Source organism: Somniosus microcephalus, chromosome 3 (assembly GCF_052327205.1).
Source record: "Somniosus microcephalus isolate GS21.2 chromosome 3, FLI_Smic_1.0, whole genome shotgun sequence".
Lineage (NCBI taxonomy): Eukaryota > Metazoa > Chordata > Chondrichthyes > Squaliformes > Somniosidae > Somniosus > Somniosus microcephalus.
The window spans coordinates 286,390,379-286,407,072 of NC_140989.1; the positions used below are offsets into that span (position 1 = coordinate 286,390,379).

At 44.6% G+C, this 16,694-nt stretch overlaps 1 protein-coding gene across 3 annotated transcripts in view; it reads right to left on the reverse strand.

The window, feature by feature from the left end:
• jak1 (Janus kinase 1) overlaps nt 1–16,694 on the reverse strand; it is a 175,067-nt gene that overhangs the window by 73,056 nt on the left and 85,317 nt on the right. For all 3 annotated transcript variants that reach the window (XM_085982698.1, XM_085982699.1, XM_085982700.1), the window contains exons 6-7: nt 6,650–7,004; nt 1,394–1,579 (exon numbers count right to left, since the gene is read on the reverse strand). In XM_085982698.1, coding sequence (XP_085838824.1) covers nt 1,394–1,579; nt 6,650–7,004 — 541 coding nt within the window. The remainder of the gene's footprint in view (nt 1–1,393; nt 1,580–6,649; nt 7,005–16,694) is intronic.

The following is a 16,694-nucleotide window of genomic DNA, read 5'->3' on the forward strand; positions in this document are numbered from 1 at the left end:
TTGGCTTCAACTTGAGATAGTGGCTGGGAAGGGGGATGGAATCGGTGGCGAGCATAGAGATTTTTGGTGGGGGCTGAAGACAATGGGTTCGGTCTTGGCAATTTTTAATAGAGGAAATTCATCCAGGACTGAATATTAGACAAGCAGGTTGACAACCTAGGTAGTGGAAGGGTCGAGAGAGGTGGTGTAGAAGTAGAGCTAGGATGTCATCAGCGTACATGTAGAACCTGGTGCCATGTCTTCAGATGATGTCGCTAAGGGGCAGTATGTAGGTGAGGGGACCAAGTATAGATCCTTGGGGGATTCTAGAGGTAATGGTACAGGGTCAGGAAGAAAAGCCACTGCTGGAGATGCTCTGGCTATAAAATCAAGAGAGGGCAGTCCCACTCAGCTGGACAATGGCGGAGAGGCGTTGGAGGAGGATGGCGTGGTCAACCATGTCAAAGGCTGCAGAGAGGTCAAGAAGGACAAGGAGGGATAGTGCACCATGGTCATAGCCACTGAGAATGCCATTTGAGACTTTGATAGAGGGGCTGCTGTAGAAAGTAGAAAACATGTCATGCTGATACAGTAGGGATGTTGTTTTGAAGGGCATAGGTACATTGTTGGGAAGAGTAGAGAGAGCTTTACTCTATAACTGGGCTGGGAGCAATGTTCCCTCTAATTTTTTTTGGGCCGCATGGCCCCTTTGGCGGGCTGGGCAGCCCATTCAAAATTCCGCACATGCGCGTTTTTTCCATTTAATAGCCGGCTGCGCAGGACCTCAAGACCACTACACGGCTGCGTGCCTTAAATGGAACAGTGGCTGGGAGTGGTTGATCGTTGACCAAAATAGAAAAACTGTTTCATAGCCCAATTCAGAGCTCCTTCAACCTTACCTTAATGAACATGAAACTCAGCCTGTCAGCCCTAATATTAACTCATTAAACATAGTGGGATGAAATGTCCTTACTGGCAGTATATATTGGTCTTTCCTCAGTCCACCTCTCTGATAAAATGTAACAGTAAAAGGATTTGATACATAATAACATAAGAACATAGAACAGGTGTAGGCCATTCAGACCCTCGAGCCTCTTCTGCCATTATATTGGCTCAAGGCTGGTCTGTACCTAAAAATCATTTACCTGCCTTTGCTCCATATCCCTTGATAGCCTAAATGATTTTTGTTTGCTCTAGATCACTATTCAGAGATCCTTCCTGGAAAAATGAATGTTGTTTAAAGATAGGATAGAGCTTGGCAGGGAGATCCCCAATTCCTTACCCTGCTGTTTAGACTCACAAATAAAGAATGCTGCTTGGGCACTGCATCGGAGAATGACTGGCACTCACAGAACTGTAACCCAGCAAGAATCAGCAAGATGGGGAGAAAACTAGGGGAAATTAAATAACCTACCAGCTTTTTGTTGTCTTGTTTATTGATTATGACAGTGGAGTCTTTTATGACGATATGTGTGATCTCGTAAAAATCAGAAAACAGAATCCAGCCCTCATTTTGAGCACCTTTGCTTTCACCAGTCTTACTGCTTTTGCTGTTGTTCTTGCTCTTCGGTTTATTTTTCTCTTTCAAATTCACTGTAGACTTTAATAGGGACAAAAAGCAATGTTACAGAACATGTCATAAACTAGGGAGACACATTGATGGTATTAGATCTTAGGGCCCACTACAGAGTTGATCATTCTGATAAAATAGAACAATATGGTTGACTGCCCAATTGGGACCAACTCACAATATCTGAATCTAATATTTTTTTTGAGAGAGGGTCTGTATTTTGGACAATGACCTGTAGGACCTGCTCCTACATGTCTTCCAAAACTGTTATTGAGCTAGCTGGTAGAAAGCATGTGACACCTCTCCATTTCCAAATATCTCTGCCTCAGAGGGAGTACAGCTTTATTACCTTTGGAGACCAGGAAGTGTTTATGGAGAACTTTCCTCAGAACATTAATGGGTAAGTTACAGCCCATGAGAGGATAAATTGTACATATGAAAGCACTCTGCAATCCATTTGGCTGATCCCAAAATCTAATACCCCTCAATTATCCACGCTCTGAAATATCTATCCAAATTCTCCCTTCATTTTTTCCCCACACTATCTGCCTCCCCTGCCGCCTGGATGGTCCATTCCACACATCCATCATCCTTTGCATAAAGTAGTTAAATCTAAACTTTCTGTACAATTTCCTTCTAAGCTTGAGTCTATGTACCCAGTTCTGGAGTTTCTGGCAACCTTAAACATATTTTCAGGGTTCAATTTATCTAACCCTTTAAGAATCTTGAATACTTGAATAATATATCCCTTGAGCTTTCTCTTCTCCAGAGCAAACAATCCCCGGCTTTTCAAATATTCCTGATATCTCAAAAAAACTTAACCTAGATATCTGTTAGGTTGCTCTTTTCTGCTCCTTCCAATGCCTGATCAACTTGCTGTAATACGGTAACAAGAATAGTGCACATTGTCCAGTTTGGTCACAGCATTCTGTGACTTATATTCTACTGTTTTGGCTATAAAGTTCAACATTATATTTGCTTTGTTGACTGCTACTCTGCATGGTTGGACATGTTAAGCATCGAGTCGACTAAGACGCCTGTGTCTCTTTCATCTTTATGTATTTCAGTAGCATTCATGGGGTACGTGCACTTCTTTGTTTTTCTTCCAATGTTGCACATACTTTTTCTTCCAATGTGGAAGATGGAAGAAATTGGGAACAATGCTTCAGGTAGGGGAGGAAGGAAAGTGCCAGCATTGACCAAGAGAGAGTGGGTAGGGAGAGTGCCAGCATGCATCCTGGGAGAAATAGTAATAGGGAAGAGTGCCAACTTGAAGCAAGAGGGAGAGGAAGAGTAACTGGATTAAAGGAGCAGAGGAGTGCTAAATTGAATTTTGGACAAGAGAGAGAGGAGTGCCAGCATGAACTTTGGAGGAGGGGCTGAAGAAGGGAGTGTCTGTTAAAGGGTCGGGAGCTGGATGTGATGCAGTCGTCTCTGTAAACTGGATTCGAGGGGTAGAGTGTCCATGTGAACTGGCAGGTTGGATTGGGGAGAGCGACTGTTGAGGTAACTTTTTTGGGTAAGTGTTGATCTGGGTGGTCTGTTGAAAATCCAGCAGTCACTGTTTTTAAATATCAATTGTGAAATACGAAAGCTCTTAAAATTAATCAGAGTGCATTTTTTAATGTAAAAAAATCAAAAATTTCAAGGGGAGCCTTGGACCCTCTTAGAAACGCACCACCAATGTTGTGACTTCAATGTTTGGATTTTCCCTTCAGGCTTTCATGCACTTATGTTTATTTCCCTCTAATACAAGAGGATACATCTTAGGTTACAAAACCTGTCTAATTACCTATTTTCACATGTTGGGGCTATACATGTGGAAATAAGAAGGTACTTATTGGGGATTGTGTTAGCTTTTTTTGAAGCTGTTGGTCAACTTTTGTTAGTTTTCTAGGTTGGCATAAATGTACAGAGGAGCCCTAATTTCAACCTAACACACCCAGCGAGAATGTGGCACATCCAGGTCAGATGCCCAATTTTATGCTCCATTGATTTCAATAGTGTAAAATCGGGCGGGGTGTAAACTTGTCATCCGACCCCAACACTCCCTTTTCTCGCTTGGGCGTGTTAGGTTAAAACTGGGTCTCGGATCTTTCTGCAGGCTCAGGTCATTCACCTGAGATTTGGCCCATTGTAATTTATAATTTAGGCACAGAAACAGGCTTTCATCAGCATGGCACTGCACTTTTCTCTCTCTCCTCCAGCACAAAACTCACGTATTCAAAACAATTTACCCTGAGTAGACAGAGGAAGTGGTTTCGGTAAAAAAAACACTGCCACTTCCTTGTAGTAGCAGATAACGCACAACATGTAGAAAGAGTCTATACACCTTATTACAAATAACAAAGCTCCCTTGGGCTGAATACTCCCAATGTGGTTGTCATTGGCAAGTCATATTTTCTTTAAAAGACTGCGGGGGTGAAATTGGTCTTCGACAGTAGCACAAAATGGGTGATCGTGAATCGGCAACCCATTTACAACCCAACCGATTTTTCTTTTCCATTGAAATATCATTGAAGAACAATATCCACCCCCCCCCCCCCCAGTTGCTGAGGATGGGCTCCAGTGATAAATACGGTGGATCAAAAAAGAAACTTGACTCCTGCCCCATGTTTCTGTGCTTTTCTTCAACGCTTGTTTTATTACAAGACATTCTGCAAGAATGAATTTTTGTTACAGCGAAGAAGAGAAACAGACTGCACATAAACTGAAATCGTCTCTGCTTCTTTTCCTGTCATGTGGTGCTGACTATGAGTGGACGTGAACAGTAAAAGCATCGCGTGTAGCAAACAGTAAAATTGAACAGTGTATATTTTTACAATGAATTGAACAGTGTATATTTTTACAATGAAATTTCCTGTATCTGTCTTCAGAATCTGTTACCTACATCGTGATCAATCATTTTTTTTCGCTCCTCTTTGCTTGTCTCCCATTTTTGTTAGAACTTTGTATTTACTAATCATATTATGCAAAACCTTCCTCTCCAATTTCAATTTTCTTCCCAAGCACACTCCAGCAAAATAAAATGAGGTACAGCAACCATGGCAGTTCCTCATTCACTCCCCCACCTTATACCCCCAAAATAAAATGTATTATATAACAAGCACACTAAAAATCTAGAACGTAACCAATAAACTTCATTCCAACAACTTCCTTCATCTTGCACAAACAGCACAGCACACTTTGCAGGCTTCTGAATATCTTGGTACACTCTTCCACCCTCCCCATAGTTCACAATCCCAACCCAGCCAGATTACGCCCCATGTTCAAGGGATTCTTAGACCCCAGGCCTGATCCTGCCGTGCTCTGAGGCACACTTCCCAACAAGATGGCAATATCAAGGTGCCCCCCGCAGTGTATGAGCGTCACACCTTTATTTATGTAACTATAGTAAGTTGCATTTGCGGATTTACTTATTTGCGTAATGGCAGCAATATAAGGGGTGAAATTTATTTCTTCATTTATCTATCCGCAATGGTTAAGGAGAATGCTATTTATTGATCAGCTCAATTTATTTTTACATGTTTTTCCATGAGCAATGCTACTGGAGTTTGACTAGTATTGTTAAATAAGGACAGTGTCAAACTCTTGAGTACCTGCAAGATCTGACAACTGATGCAAAGGCAGATGGCAGACCTCAAGAAAAGTTACCACAGTTTAGTTAACTAAGTATCAAAAACTAGGTACAGGAAACTTTCGTTTAACCGGAGGTTAAATGTCCGGAAAGCTCTATCTACCGGCAAAATTCAGGAGCCGTTTCCTATAAGTTTTTTTTACTTCTCATTGCTTTTTTTTTTCCCCAGTCAGGCTCTGCAAGGTCTAGCTGAAGCTGTTGCTTAGCTACAGAGACGCTTTTAAGCTGCGGCCGGCTGTTTTGAAGCTGTTTTGAAGCACAGGGTTTGTTGATTCACACGGAGCTCAAAAGCTCCGTATGTTTTAACATTAGCACTGGTTTCTACGGCAGTTTTGATGGTACGGCACCAGCTCGGTCCAGTCAGTGCCGGATACCAGAAAGTTTCCTGTAAATGGCCTTCGTATACATGCCACAAAGTGTTGTCTATCAAGCTGTTCCACATTTACTGTTGTCCAATGGAAATCACTCACAAACCTTAAGGCTCTTTTATTGTAACAATACTAAATGTATAATTAAACTACCACATGGTGTAGAACTGGTGGTACAGATAAATAAAGTCTCAGATCCCTAGCTTGAGTGGAGTTAGTTGATTTAAGCCAGGTTGACAGTGCTACAATAGAACTCCTTTGAACTTTGAAGATAAAAAAATTAGCTAATCTGATTGCTACCTAGTAAAACTTGCTAGAAATAAGGTAGTTAAAAATGCATACGGGTTACTTGGATTTATAAGTAGAGGAATAGAATATAAAAGCAGAGATCATGCTCGAACTTTATAAATCACTGGTTAGGTCTCAGCTGGAGTATTGTGGACAATTCTAGGCACCACACTTCAGGAAAGATGTAACGCCTTAGAAAGGGTCCATAGGAGGTTTACCAGGGATGAGGGACTTCAGTTAGGAGGAGAGGTTGGAAAAGTTAGGACTGTTCTCCTTGGAACAGAGAAGGTTAAGAGGTGACCAAATAGAGGTTTTCAAGATGATATGTTTTGATAGAGTAGATAGAGAAAAACGATTCCCTCTGACAAGTCTGTCAAGAGCCAGAGGTCATAGATTTAACGTCATTGGCAAAAGATCCAGAGGGGAGATGAGGAGAAATGTTTCCACTCAGAGTTGTGGTGATCTGGAATACTTTACCTGAAAAGGTGGTGGAAGCTGATTCCATAAATAATTTTAAAACTGAGTTGGACAGGTACTTGATGATGAGGAACTTACAGGGTTACGGACATAAAGCGGGGATGTGGGACTAAGCACGACTGCTCCTTCAAAGAGCCAGCACAGGTGTGTAGGGGCGTCAGGCGGGAGCGATTGTGATGCTCCTATGGTTGAAAATCCTGCCAATACTCACTAAACTCATATGTGAGGTATGGCCATTTGGATGACGTACTGGAGGACCGCCATTGCAGCTATCTCTTACAGGAAACGAGGGGAGAAAATGTGCTTGGAGGGAAAAAAATGAACTCTTACCTCTTTTGGTACACATCTCCATTTTATTCCCACACTTCCTGTGACCATCACCTCATATTCTCTCTCTTTCTGTTCCTTCTCAATGGGTTCATAGTTGGACATCACCGGTTCATTTTCTGCTGAGATCAACAGACTTGTTGGTTCGTACGTTTCCGCCCCAAAATTCTTTGTCAAAGACTCCAGGGTAGCCAGGTACTTGACCTTGAGGTCATGTGGGGACACGTTGCTATCGCACACTGTCCTATTGTTGAACTCTTTCAGGAAATTCTTGAAGACATTATTGATTCGACACCTGGTCAGGATGTTTCGCTGTTTGATGCTTTGGTTCAATGTTTCAGGGATGTAATGCTTATAGCTGAAAGAAAGCAAAGAAAATTGTATTTTACAATAGCATATGTGACCTGCCCTTTATTTACATTATCTTTTCACTATGGAACAACAATTGTAATTAGCATTACTCCATTGTTTTTTTTTTATTGACTTTAGTGCACCATTCTAATATATTACATATACAGAATGGTGATATCTTAGTTTATCTTGTCCAAATTAACTCAACATCCTATGGGATCTGGTGTCATTGCCTAATACCCTACAGAGGCTAATACTGCAGAGCCACAGTTTATGAGGTTTGGAGTTGCAGCTCTGTACACTCCAAGGTCCTGTGTTGTAGATCAACATCCTTCAAGTTTGTGTATCATGGCCATAAGAGGTGCAATCTCACTTTCATTAAGAACAAAATAACTGAAAACATAATCATAAAAATAACACTAAATGCCCATTGGAGGTTGCAGGCACTTGGTGTGTTTTAAAGGTTAAGCTGCTTCTGATGAATAACTGCACTGCAGCATTGATGTATCAGTGTGACAGACATAGCTTTATAAACAATACAGGTATGAGGGTGGAGATGAGTTTCCTCCTAAAACTACCAGTGATCAAAGCTCTGACAGCTGAAGGAACTTTGAATGTGACTCAATGACCATTTGCAGCCCACCTCCCCTTTATCTGTGCCCCTCAGCAGATGTACTCCTCCATCTGCCTCTGGACTTCCCCTGTGCAGGATGCTGACTGACAGTTTCATTTTTGTCTCTTCCTGTAGGGGAAGCCAAACCCATAGTGCAGGACACCACCATGACTGGAAAAAAACCTGGAATTGCTGATAAGGTAATTCGGGCAGTTAGATGATGCAGGAATAATGGAAAATAGAGGGAGGGTAAGGCTCTCCATAGTTTTAATGGGGGTAATTTTCACTTTTGTCAGGGTGTGGAAAACTGCTAGTAGCAGATTGGCCATCTATTATACACTACTCACTAGTTTCCTTTCCATTGAAGTCAATGACATGTGACGCGTGTTACAACACCTTAACACAATTCAGTGTGAGGGCGGGATCTAATGTGATCGTAAGGCAGAAATACTGCAACCCTGGGCAGAAATGGTGTGCAGGGGCGTTCAGTCTGACCCACAGCGTATGGCTGTTCTGCCTGAACTTCCTAGACTAAACCTCATTATGTATTCAGAATGAGCTCCTGTCTGCACAGCAGGCTGCCTCTGGGAGCTTCCATAATGGAAGGTAAATTTCCCATTTAACAGGCTGTAGCATCTATTAAGTAGCGAGTAAGTTTGCTCAGAGATTGAGAGAAACAACACATGGGCTGTAGCATCTATTTAAAGGAAAGGGTCCATTTAATAGAAAGTGACCATTGGGAAGCAAAAAATAAATTTACTCCAGCAAACAGAGTGTGCAACTGATGCATGAACAGGCTCAAGGGGCTGAATGGCCTGCTCTTGTTCCTAAACATCAGGTGAATGCGAGGAGGCGAGTGCAAGGAGGGCTGCCCTGTCTGGCACGCCAGGACATCATCATTTCAAGAGGTCAGTGCAGCATGGCTAGCAGGAGGTGATGGACGGGGTTGAACCCTCGAGTACCTGCAAGATCTGACAACAGATGCAAAGGCAGATGGCAGACCTCAAGAACGTTGCCACAGTTTAGTTAACTAACCATGTCATAAAACAGGTAGATGGCCTCCAGTATACATACCACAAAGTGTTGTCTGTCAACCTATTCCACATTTACTGCTGCCTCATGGAAATCACTTACAATCCTTACAGCTCTTTTATTGTTTACAAGCATGTTCAGACTACATCAGGATACATATTCAAGCTGCAATTTATAATTCTTGTGTTACGAGTTTCAAGTCTGCCTTGGATGTTCTCTCGGGTTAGAGTCACTGGTCTTTCCTGTAACTGGACCCGTGTCTTCAGTCAGGAGTTTACTTTCATTACCCAATATCAAGATGTACGATAGCAGGACTTAGAGGGGTGACAATCAGACCTGCTTGTTATATGAATTGGAAATAGTGATCCTTGCACTTGCACTTCTCCAGTGTTCTGAAAGGTGAACTGACCAACATTTTAGTGAGATAAGGCCAGATACAAATTGCTAAACTGCTTTAGTTTACAGTCAGTAAGTGAATGTATGGAATAACAATGATAGCAAATCTCAGTTACTTCAATTTAACCTCAATCCCTCATAAAAAAGAAGAGCCCATGCCACCCGATCCCGGTTAATGGGCTAACGAAATATGTTTTTGGTCAGTCTTAGCATTCAATCAGATGAAAGATAACACTGGGCCTGGTCAGCTCAATCTCAATCTGAACTATTTAGGCCTTACTTGGGTCTCTCTAGTAGACCTCACCAACTGACTTCCAACATGTGGGTCTTTGTTCTTTATATTCTCTGTTACCACAGAAAGATGGCGGTGGGGGGGCTTCAACCTCTGAACGCTCCCTCGTCAGGAGTTTGTCAATTTGGCTGCCAATGAAACTGACTGCTGTCCTCCAAAGAGTGGATTGTTACTATATAGCTCATTCTGTGCACACAAGAATAGCATTAACTCATGTAAATGGCCCACTGGAAGTCTGAAATGAGATAATGAATTACCTTCTGTCCCAGATCGTTCTGGATAACAGTTCAATAGCTATCTCACGAACATCCCAATTTCCACCCTTTATCTTTATCCCTTACTCACTCACTCAGTCTCACACAAATGTATGCATTCAAGAATACAATGACACACAGAATACTGCCATATATGCACTGCATGTGCTCCATTTTAGTATTGGAAGGCTTTCTGCAGGAGCTAGCCAGCATTCCCAGTACCAGGAATCAAGCGACACCTCACAGCATTCTGAGTCACTCAGTCCATCTGTTGCAAGCACTAGTACAGCTATACACAGCCTGAAGGGTTTAGCTAGTGAGTTTGAGTAGGGAGGACCGAGTGAGCCATAGTACACATGACAGGAGAAACAAGTGGAGGCGGCAGTGGAGGAGTGTCATGTTTCCGATCCTTTGACCATTTTTCCACAGAGAGGATTTGGAAAGAGTTACTTCAAATGTTGTGTTTTAAAGCACAGTGTATTCATGCAAGTTAAGAAAGAGGGTCTGAGACAATAGGTAGGTAAGATGCTAATAAGCTACTTTTGATGCTGTATCCTCATAGACTGTAAATAATAAGCAATTTGTTCATTTGTTTCAAAATCACTAAATACCTCACAGCCATTGCATTGTAAAGTCCTTTATCTCTTTGTGGCTGTGAACAGTGAGCGAGGTAAAACAGAGAAATGGGCCTCAATATTAACTCCCCCAAGGAGAGGTGGGAGAGCGGTTAAAGAATTAAATACGGGGAATGCATCCCCATCACACCGCGTCCGCTGCCATTTTTTTTATTGCGGCGGACATCAGGCTGTCCGTTTGCCCTGCCGTGGAGAGGCAGGACATTTAATTAACATATTTAAATCGTGCTCCCACAGTGCAAATGGGAGCCAGATTTAAAATTCTCTGTTGCTGCGCATGGTTTCCCAGGAATCGAAAACTTGGCAGTGAAAGGGCGGCGGGAGCGGCCGGCTCCGCAAGTTAAGTGCCATTTTCACCATTCTTTGTGGACCAGGAGAAGCAGGAGTGCTCCCCCCAGCCCCTCAAGGAAGCCTTCGGCCTCCCCACTGCCGATCCTGGTCTCTCTCTCCCCCCGCCGATCACAGTCTCTCTCTCCCCCTGCTGATCGCGATCTCTCTCCCCCCCCGCCGATCGCAATCTCTCTCTCCCCCTGCTGATTGCGATCTCTCTCTCCCCCTGCTGATCGCGATCTCTCGCCCCCCCCCGCCGATCGCAATCTCTCTCTCCCCCTGCCGATCGCGATCTCTCTCTCCCCCCGCCGATCGCAATCTCTCTCTCCCCCTGCTGATTGCGATCTCTCTCTCCCCCTGCTGATCGCGATCTCTCGCCCCCCCCGCCAATCGCAATCTCTCTCTCCCCCTGCCGATCGCGATCTCTCTCGATCTCTCTCTCCGCCTGCTGATCGCGGTCTCTCTCACCCCCTGCCGTGGCAGCAGTGTGGACCTGGGAGGAGCGGCGAGGCGGCGGTATAAAGTGAGCCCGAGGCGCAGGTAGGCCCCACAGCAGCAGCAGCAGTGCGGACCTGGGAAAAGCGTCGAGGTGGCGGCGGCGATGGCGATACCAACTTAGCACCGGCAGAATTTTCAAAGAGTGACGTCAGAAGTCAAAAGTGACGTCGGCACAAGGGGAGGGAGCTGATTGAGGCCAGTATCAGGAGCGGTGAGAGCGGCGGTACAGTGAGTACATAAACTCACTTTCGTGGGCTTTTAAAAAAATTTTTTTTTTTTTTTTTTTTTTATAAATACAGAGGCCAGTGTCGGGAGGAGCAGAGAGCAGCGGTACAGCGAGTACTGAAACTCACTTTCGCAGGCTTTTTTACAGAGACTTACCAAACTCACAGACCGGCAGCGGCGTTCCGGAGCCACATCATGATTCAAAAAGTGATGCGGGCAAGAGGAAGCAGCTGATTGGGTGAGTACGGCCAGGTGAGCATTTATACTACTCTATAGTTTGACAGTTAAGATTAATAGTTTATAAAATTTAGAAGGTCTTAATTTTTGTGGTTATAGTTTCTAAGGTCTGTGTTGTGTATCGGGGAGTGCTAGTAACCAAGGGCCCTTGAGTATATCATTTAATTGTAGTGTAATTAGTGGTACTGACTTGATTAAAATTAATTAAAGGGTAAGTCATGGCAAGACAGCTCAGCCCCGTGGCATGCTCCTCCTGCGCTATGTGGGAAATCAGAGACACATCCTATGTCCCTGACGACCATGTGTGTGGGAAGTGTATCCAGCTGCAGCTACTGACAGACCGCATTGCGGCGCTGGAGCTGCGAATGGATACATACTGGAGCATTCGCGATGCTGAGGACATCGTGGATAGCACGTTTAGGGAGTTGGTCACACCGCAGGTAAAGGCTGCACAGGCAGGAAGGGAATGGGTGACCATCAGGCAGAGTAGTAGGCACAGGCAGGTAGTGCAGGGGTCCCCTGTGGCCATCCCCCTCTCAAACAGATATACCACTTTGGATATTGTTGACAAAGATGGCTTATCGGGGGAAGGCAGCAGCAGCCAACTTCCTGGCACCATGGGTGGTTCTGCTGCACAGGACAGGAGGAAAAAGACTGGGAGAGCTATAGTGATAGGGGATTCTATTGTAAGGGGAATAGATAGGCGTTTCGGCAGCCGCAAATGAGACTCCAGGATGGTATGTTGCCTCCCTGGTGCAAGGGTCAAGGATGTCTCGGGGCGGCTGCAGGGCATGCTGGAGGGAGAGGGTGAACAACCAGTTGTCGTGCTGCATATAGGTACCAACGATATAGGTAAAAAACGGGATGAGGTCCTAAAAGCTGAATATAGGGAGTTAGGAGGTAAATTAAAAAATAGAACTTCAAAAAGGTAGTAACCTCAGGATTGCTACCAGTGCCACGTGCTAGTCAGAGTGGAAATAGAAGGATAGTTCAGATGAATACGTGGCTAGAGGAATGGTGCAAGGGTGAGGGATTCAAATTCCTGGGACATTGGAACCGGTTCTGGGGGAGGTGGGACCAGTACAAACTGGACGGTGTGCCCCTGGGCGGGACCGGGACCGATGTCCTAGGGGGAGTGTTTGCTAGTGCTGTTGGGGAGGGTTTAAACTAAAATGGCAGGGGGTTGGGAACCTGTGCAGGGAGACAGAGGAAAGGGATGCAAGGATAGAAACAAAAGATAGGAAGAATAAAAGCAAAAGTGGAAGGCAGAGAAATCAAGGGTGTAAATCAAACAGGGCTACAGTAAATAATAATTCTAAAAGGACAAAGAGTGTTAAAAAAACAAGCCTGAAGGCTTAGTGTCTTAATGCGAGGAGCATTTGCAATAAGGTGGATGAATTAGCTGCGCAAATAGATGTAAATGGATATGATGTAATTGGAATTATGGAGACATGGCTCCAGGGTGACCAAGGCTAGGAATTCAACATCCAGGGGTATTCAATATTCAGGAAGGACTGGAAAAAAGGAAAACGAGGTGGGGTAGCATTGCTGGTTAAAGAGGAGATTAACACAATAGTAAGGAAGGATATTAGCTCTGATGATGTGGAATCTGTATGGGTAGAGCTGAGAAATACCATGGGGCAGAAAACGTTAGTGGGAGTTGTATACAGACCCCCAAACAGTAATGCTGAGGTTGGGGATGGCATTAAACGGGAAATTAGAGATGCGTGCAATAAGGGCACAGCAGTTATCACGGATGACTTTAATCTGCATATAGATTGGGCGAACCAAATTAGTAACAATACTGTAGAGGAGGAATTCCTAGAGTGTATACAGGATGGTTTCCTGCACCAACATGTCGAGGAACCAACTAGAGATCAGGCCATCTTAGACTGGGTATTATGTAATGAGAAAGGATTAATTAGCAATGTTGTTGTGCGAGGCCACTTGGGGAGGAGCGATCATAATATGATAGAATTCTTCATTAAGATGGAGAGTGAAGTAGTTGACTCAGAGACTAGGGTCCTGAATTTAAATAAAGGAAACTACGATGGTATGAGGCATGAGTTGGCTAGGATGGATTGGGGAACATTACTTAAAGGGTTGATGGTGGATAGGCAATGACAAACATTTAAAGATCGCATGGATGAACTACAGAATTTGTTCATCCCTGTTTGGCATAAAAATAAAACAAAAAAGGTGACTCAACCGTGGCTAACAAGGGAAATTAGGGATAGCATAAGATCCAAGGAAAGGACATATAAATTGGCCAGAAAAAGCAGCCAAACTGAGGATTGGGAACAATTTAGGATTCAGCAAAGGAAGACAAAGGGATTAATTAAGAAAGGGGAAAATAGAATATGAGAGTAAGCTTGCAGGGAACATAAAAACTGACTGTAAAAACTTCTATAGATATGTGAAGAGAAAAAGATTGGTGAAGTCAAGCATAGGTCCCTTGCAGTCAGAATCAGGGGAATTTATAATGGGGAACAAAGAAATGGCAGACCAATTAAATACATACTTTGGTTCTGTCTTCACAAAGGAGGACACAAATAACCTTCCAGAAATTTCAGGGAACATAGGGTCTAATGAGGGAGGAATTGAATGAAATCAGTATTTGTAGGGAAATGGTGTTCTGGAAATTGACGGGATTGAAGGCCGATAAATCCCTATGGCCTGATAATCTACATCCTAGGGTAATTAAGGAAGTGGCCCTAGAAATAGTAGATGCATTGCTGGTCATCTTCCAACGATAGACTCTGGAATAGTTCCCATGGATTGGAGGGTAGCTAAAGTAACCCCACTATTTAAAAAAGGTGGTAGAGAAAAAACGGGGAATTATAGACTGGTAAGCCTGACATCGGTAGTGGGGAAAATGCTAGAGTCCATTATAAAAGATGTAATAGCAGAGCACTTGGAAAACAGTGACCGGATCAGACAAAGTCAACATGGATTTACAAAAGGTAAATCATGCTTGACTAATCTACTGGAATTTTTTGAGGATGTAACTGGTAGAATAGATAAGGGAGAACCAGTGGATGTGGTGTATTTAGACTTTCAGAAGGCTTTCGATAAGGTCCCACATAAGAGATTGGCATGCAAAGTTAAAGCACATGCGATTGGGAGTAAGGTACTGACTTGGATAGAGAACTGGTTGGCAGACAGGAAGCAAAGAGTTGGAATAAACGGGTCTTTTTCCAAGTGACAGGCAGTGACTAGTGGGGTACCGCAGGGATTGGTGCTAGGACACCAGCTATTCACAATACAGGTAGACTATCCTTTATCCGAACTTCCGAAAACCGAAAACCTCTAAAAGCCGAAAGTTTTTTCGTTCAGCGTAAGTCGTGCGCACGACATGACCAGAGTGGCGCACGACTTGCGCTGAGCAGGGCAGAGGGTCACAGAGTTGCCTCCTGGGTAGGAGATTGCAGGCCGAGCCAGGCAGTGTGAAGGAGGTACCGGGAGAGTGAACCTAACAATACAGCAGCCCGTCCGATATTCTTTTCTCCCCCGACCCGACCCAAACCGAACCGCGGCCCGTCCGATATTCTTTTCTCCCACCCGACCCGTCCGATATTCTTTTCTCCCCCCCCACCCGACCCGACCCCCGTCCGATATTCTTTTCTCCCCCCCCACACCCGACCCGGCCCGCAGCCCGTCCGATATTCTTTTCTCCCCCCCGACCTGAACCACGGCCCGTCTGATATTCTTTTCTCCCCCCGCACCCGACCCCCGACCTGATTTACGGGCCAGCTTAGTAGGAGTCAGCCGATATCCGGCTTTCCAGAGAAGCAGGAAGGGGAATGAGACACGGAACAGCCACAAGAGGTAGCCTGAACTTTTAAAATTTATATTAAATACAAATTTCCCAGTCTTATAATACCTTCTGAAATCCGAAAGATTCCGAAAACCGAAACTCAGCTGGTCCCAAGGCTTTCGGATAAGGGATAGTGTACCTGTATATAGTAATGATCTAGATGAGGGAACTAGATGTAATATGTCCAAGTTTGCAGACGACACAAAGCTGGGTGGGCGTGTGTGCTGTGAGGAGGATGCAGAGAAACTCCAGTATGATTGGACAGGTTGGGTGATTGGGCAGATGACTGGCAGATGCAGTATAATGTGGATAAATGCGAGGTTATCCACTTTGGTGGCAAAAACAGGAAGACAGATTATTATCTGAACAGCAATAGATTGGGAAAAGGGGAAGTGCAACAAGACCTGGGTGTCCTTGTGCACCAGTCGCTGAAGGTAAGCATGCAGGTGCAACAGGCGGTTAAGAAGGCAAATGGTATGTTGGCCTTCATAGCGAGAGGATTCGAGTACAGGAGCAAGGATGTCTTGCTGCAGTTGTACAAGGCCTTGGTGAGACCACACCTTGAGTATTATGTGCAGTTTTGGTCGCCTTATCTGAGGAAGGATGTTCTTGCCATGGAGGGAGTGCAACAAAGATTCACCAAACTGATACCTGGGATGGCAGGAATGACGTATGATAAGAGACTGGGTCGATTAGGCTTATATTCACTAGAGTTTAGAAGGAGAGGGGATCTCATTGAAACTTATAAAATTCTAACAGGACTAGACAGACTAGATGCAGGAAGGATGTTCCCGATGGCCGGGGAGTCTAGAACCAGGGGTCACAGTCTAAGGATAAGGGGTAAGCCATTTAGGACTGAGATGAGGAGGAATTTCTTCACCCAGGGAGTGGTGAACCTGTGGAATTCTCTACCACATAAGGCAGTTGAGGCCAACTTATTAAATATATTCAAGAAGGAGTTAGATATATTTCTTAAGTCTAAAGGGATCAAGGGATATGGGGAGAAAGCAGGGACAGGGTGCTGAATTTGGATGATCAGCCGTGATCTCATTAAATGGCGGAATGGCTCGAGGGGCCGAATGGCCTACTCCTGCTCCTATCTTCTATGTTTCTATGATCCCGGTTTCTCTCTCCCCCGCCTATCCCGGCCTCTCTCTCCCCCCGCCGATCCCGGTCTCTCTCCCCACCGCCCCCCCACCGATCCCGGTCTCTCTCTCCCCCCGCCGATCCCGGCCTCTCTCTCCCCCTGCCGATCCCGGCCTCTCTCTCCCCACCATGCGATCGCAATCTCTCGCTCCCCCCGCCGATCACGGTCTCTCTCCCCCCGCCGATCACGGTCTCTCTCTCCCCCCGCCGATCGCGGTCTCT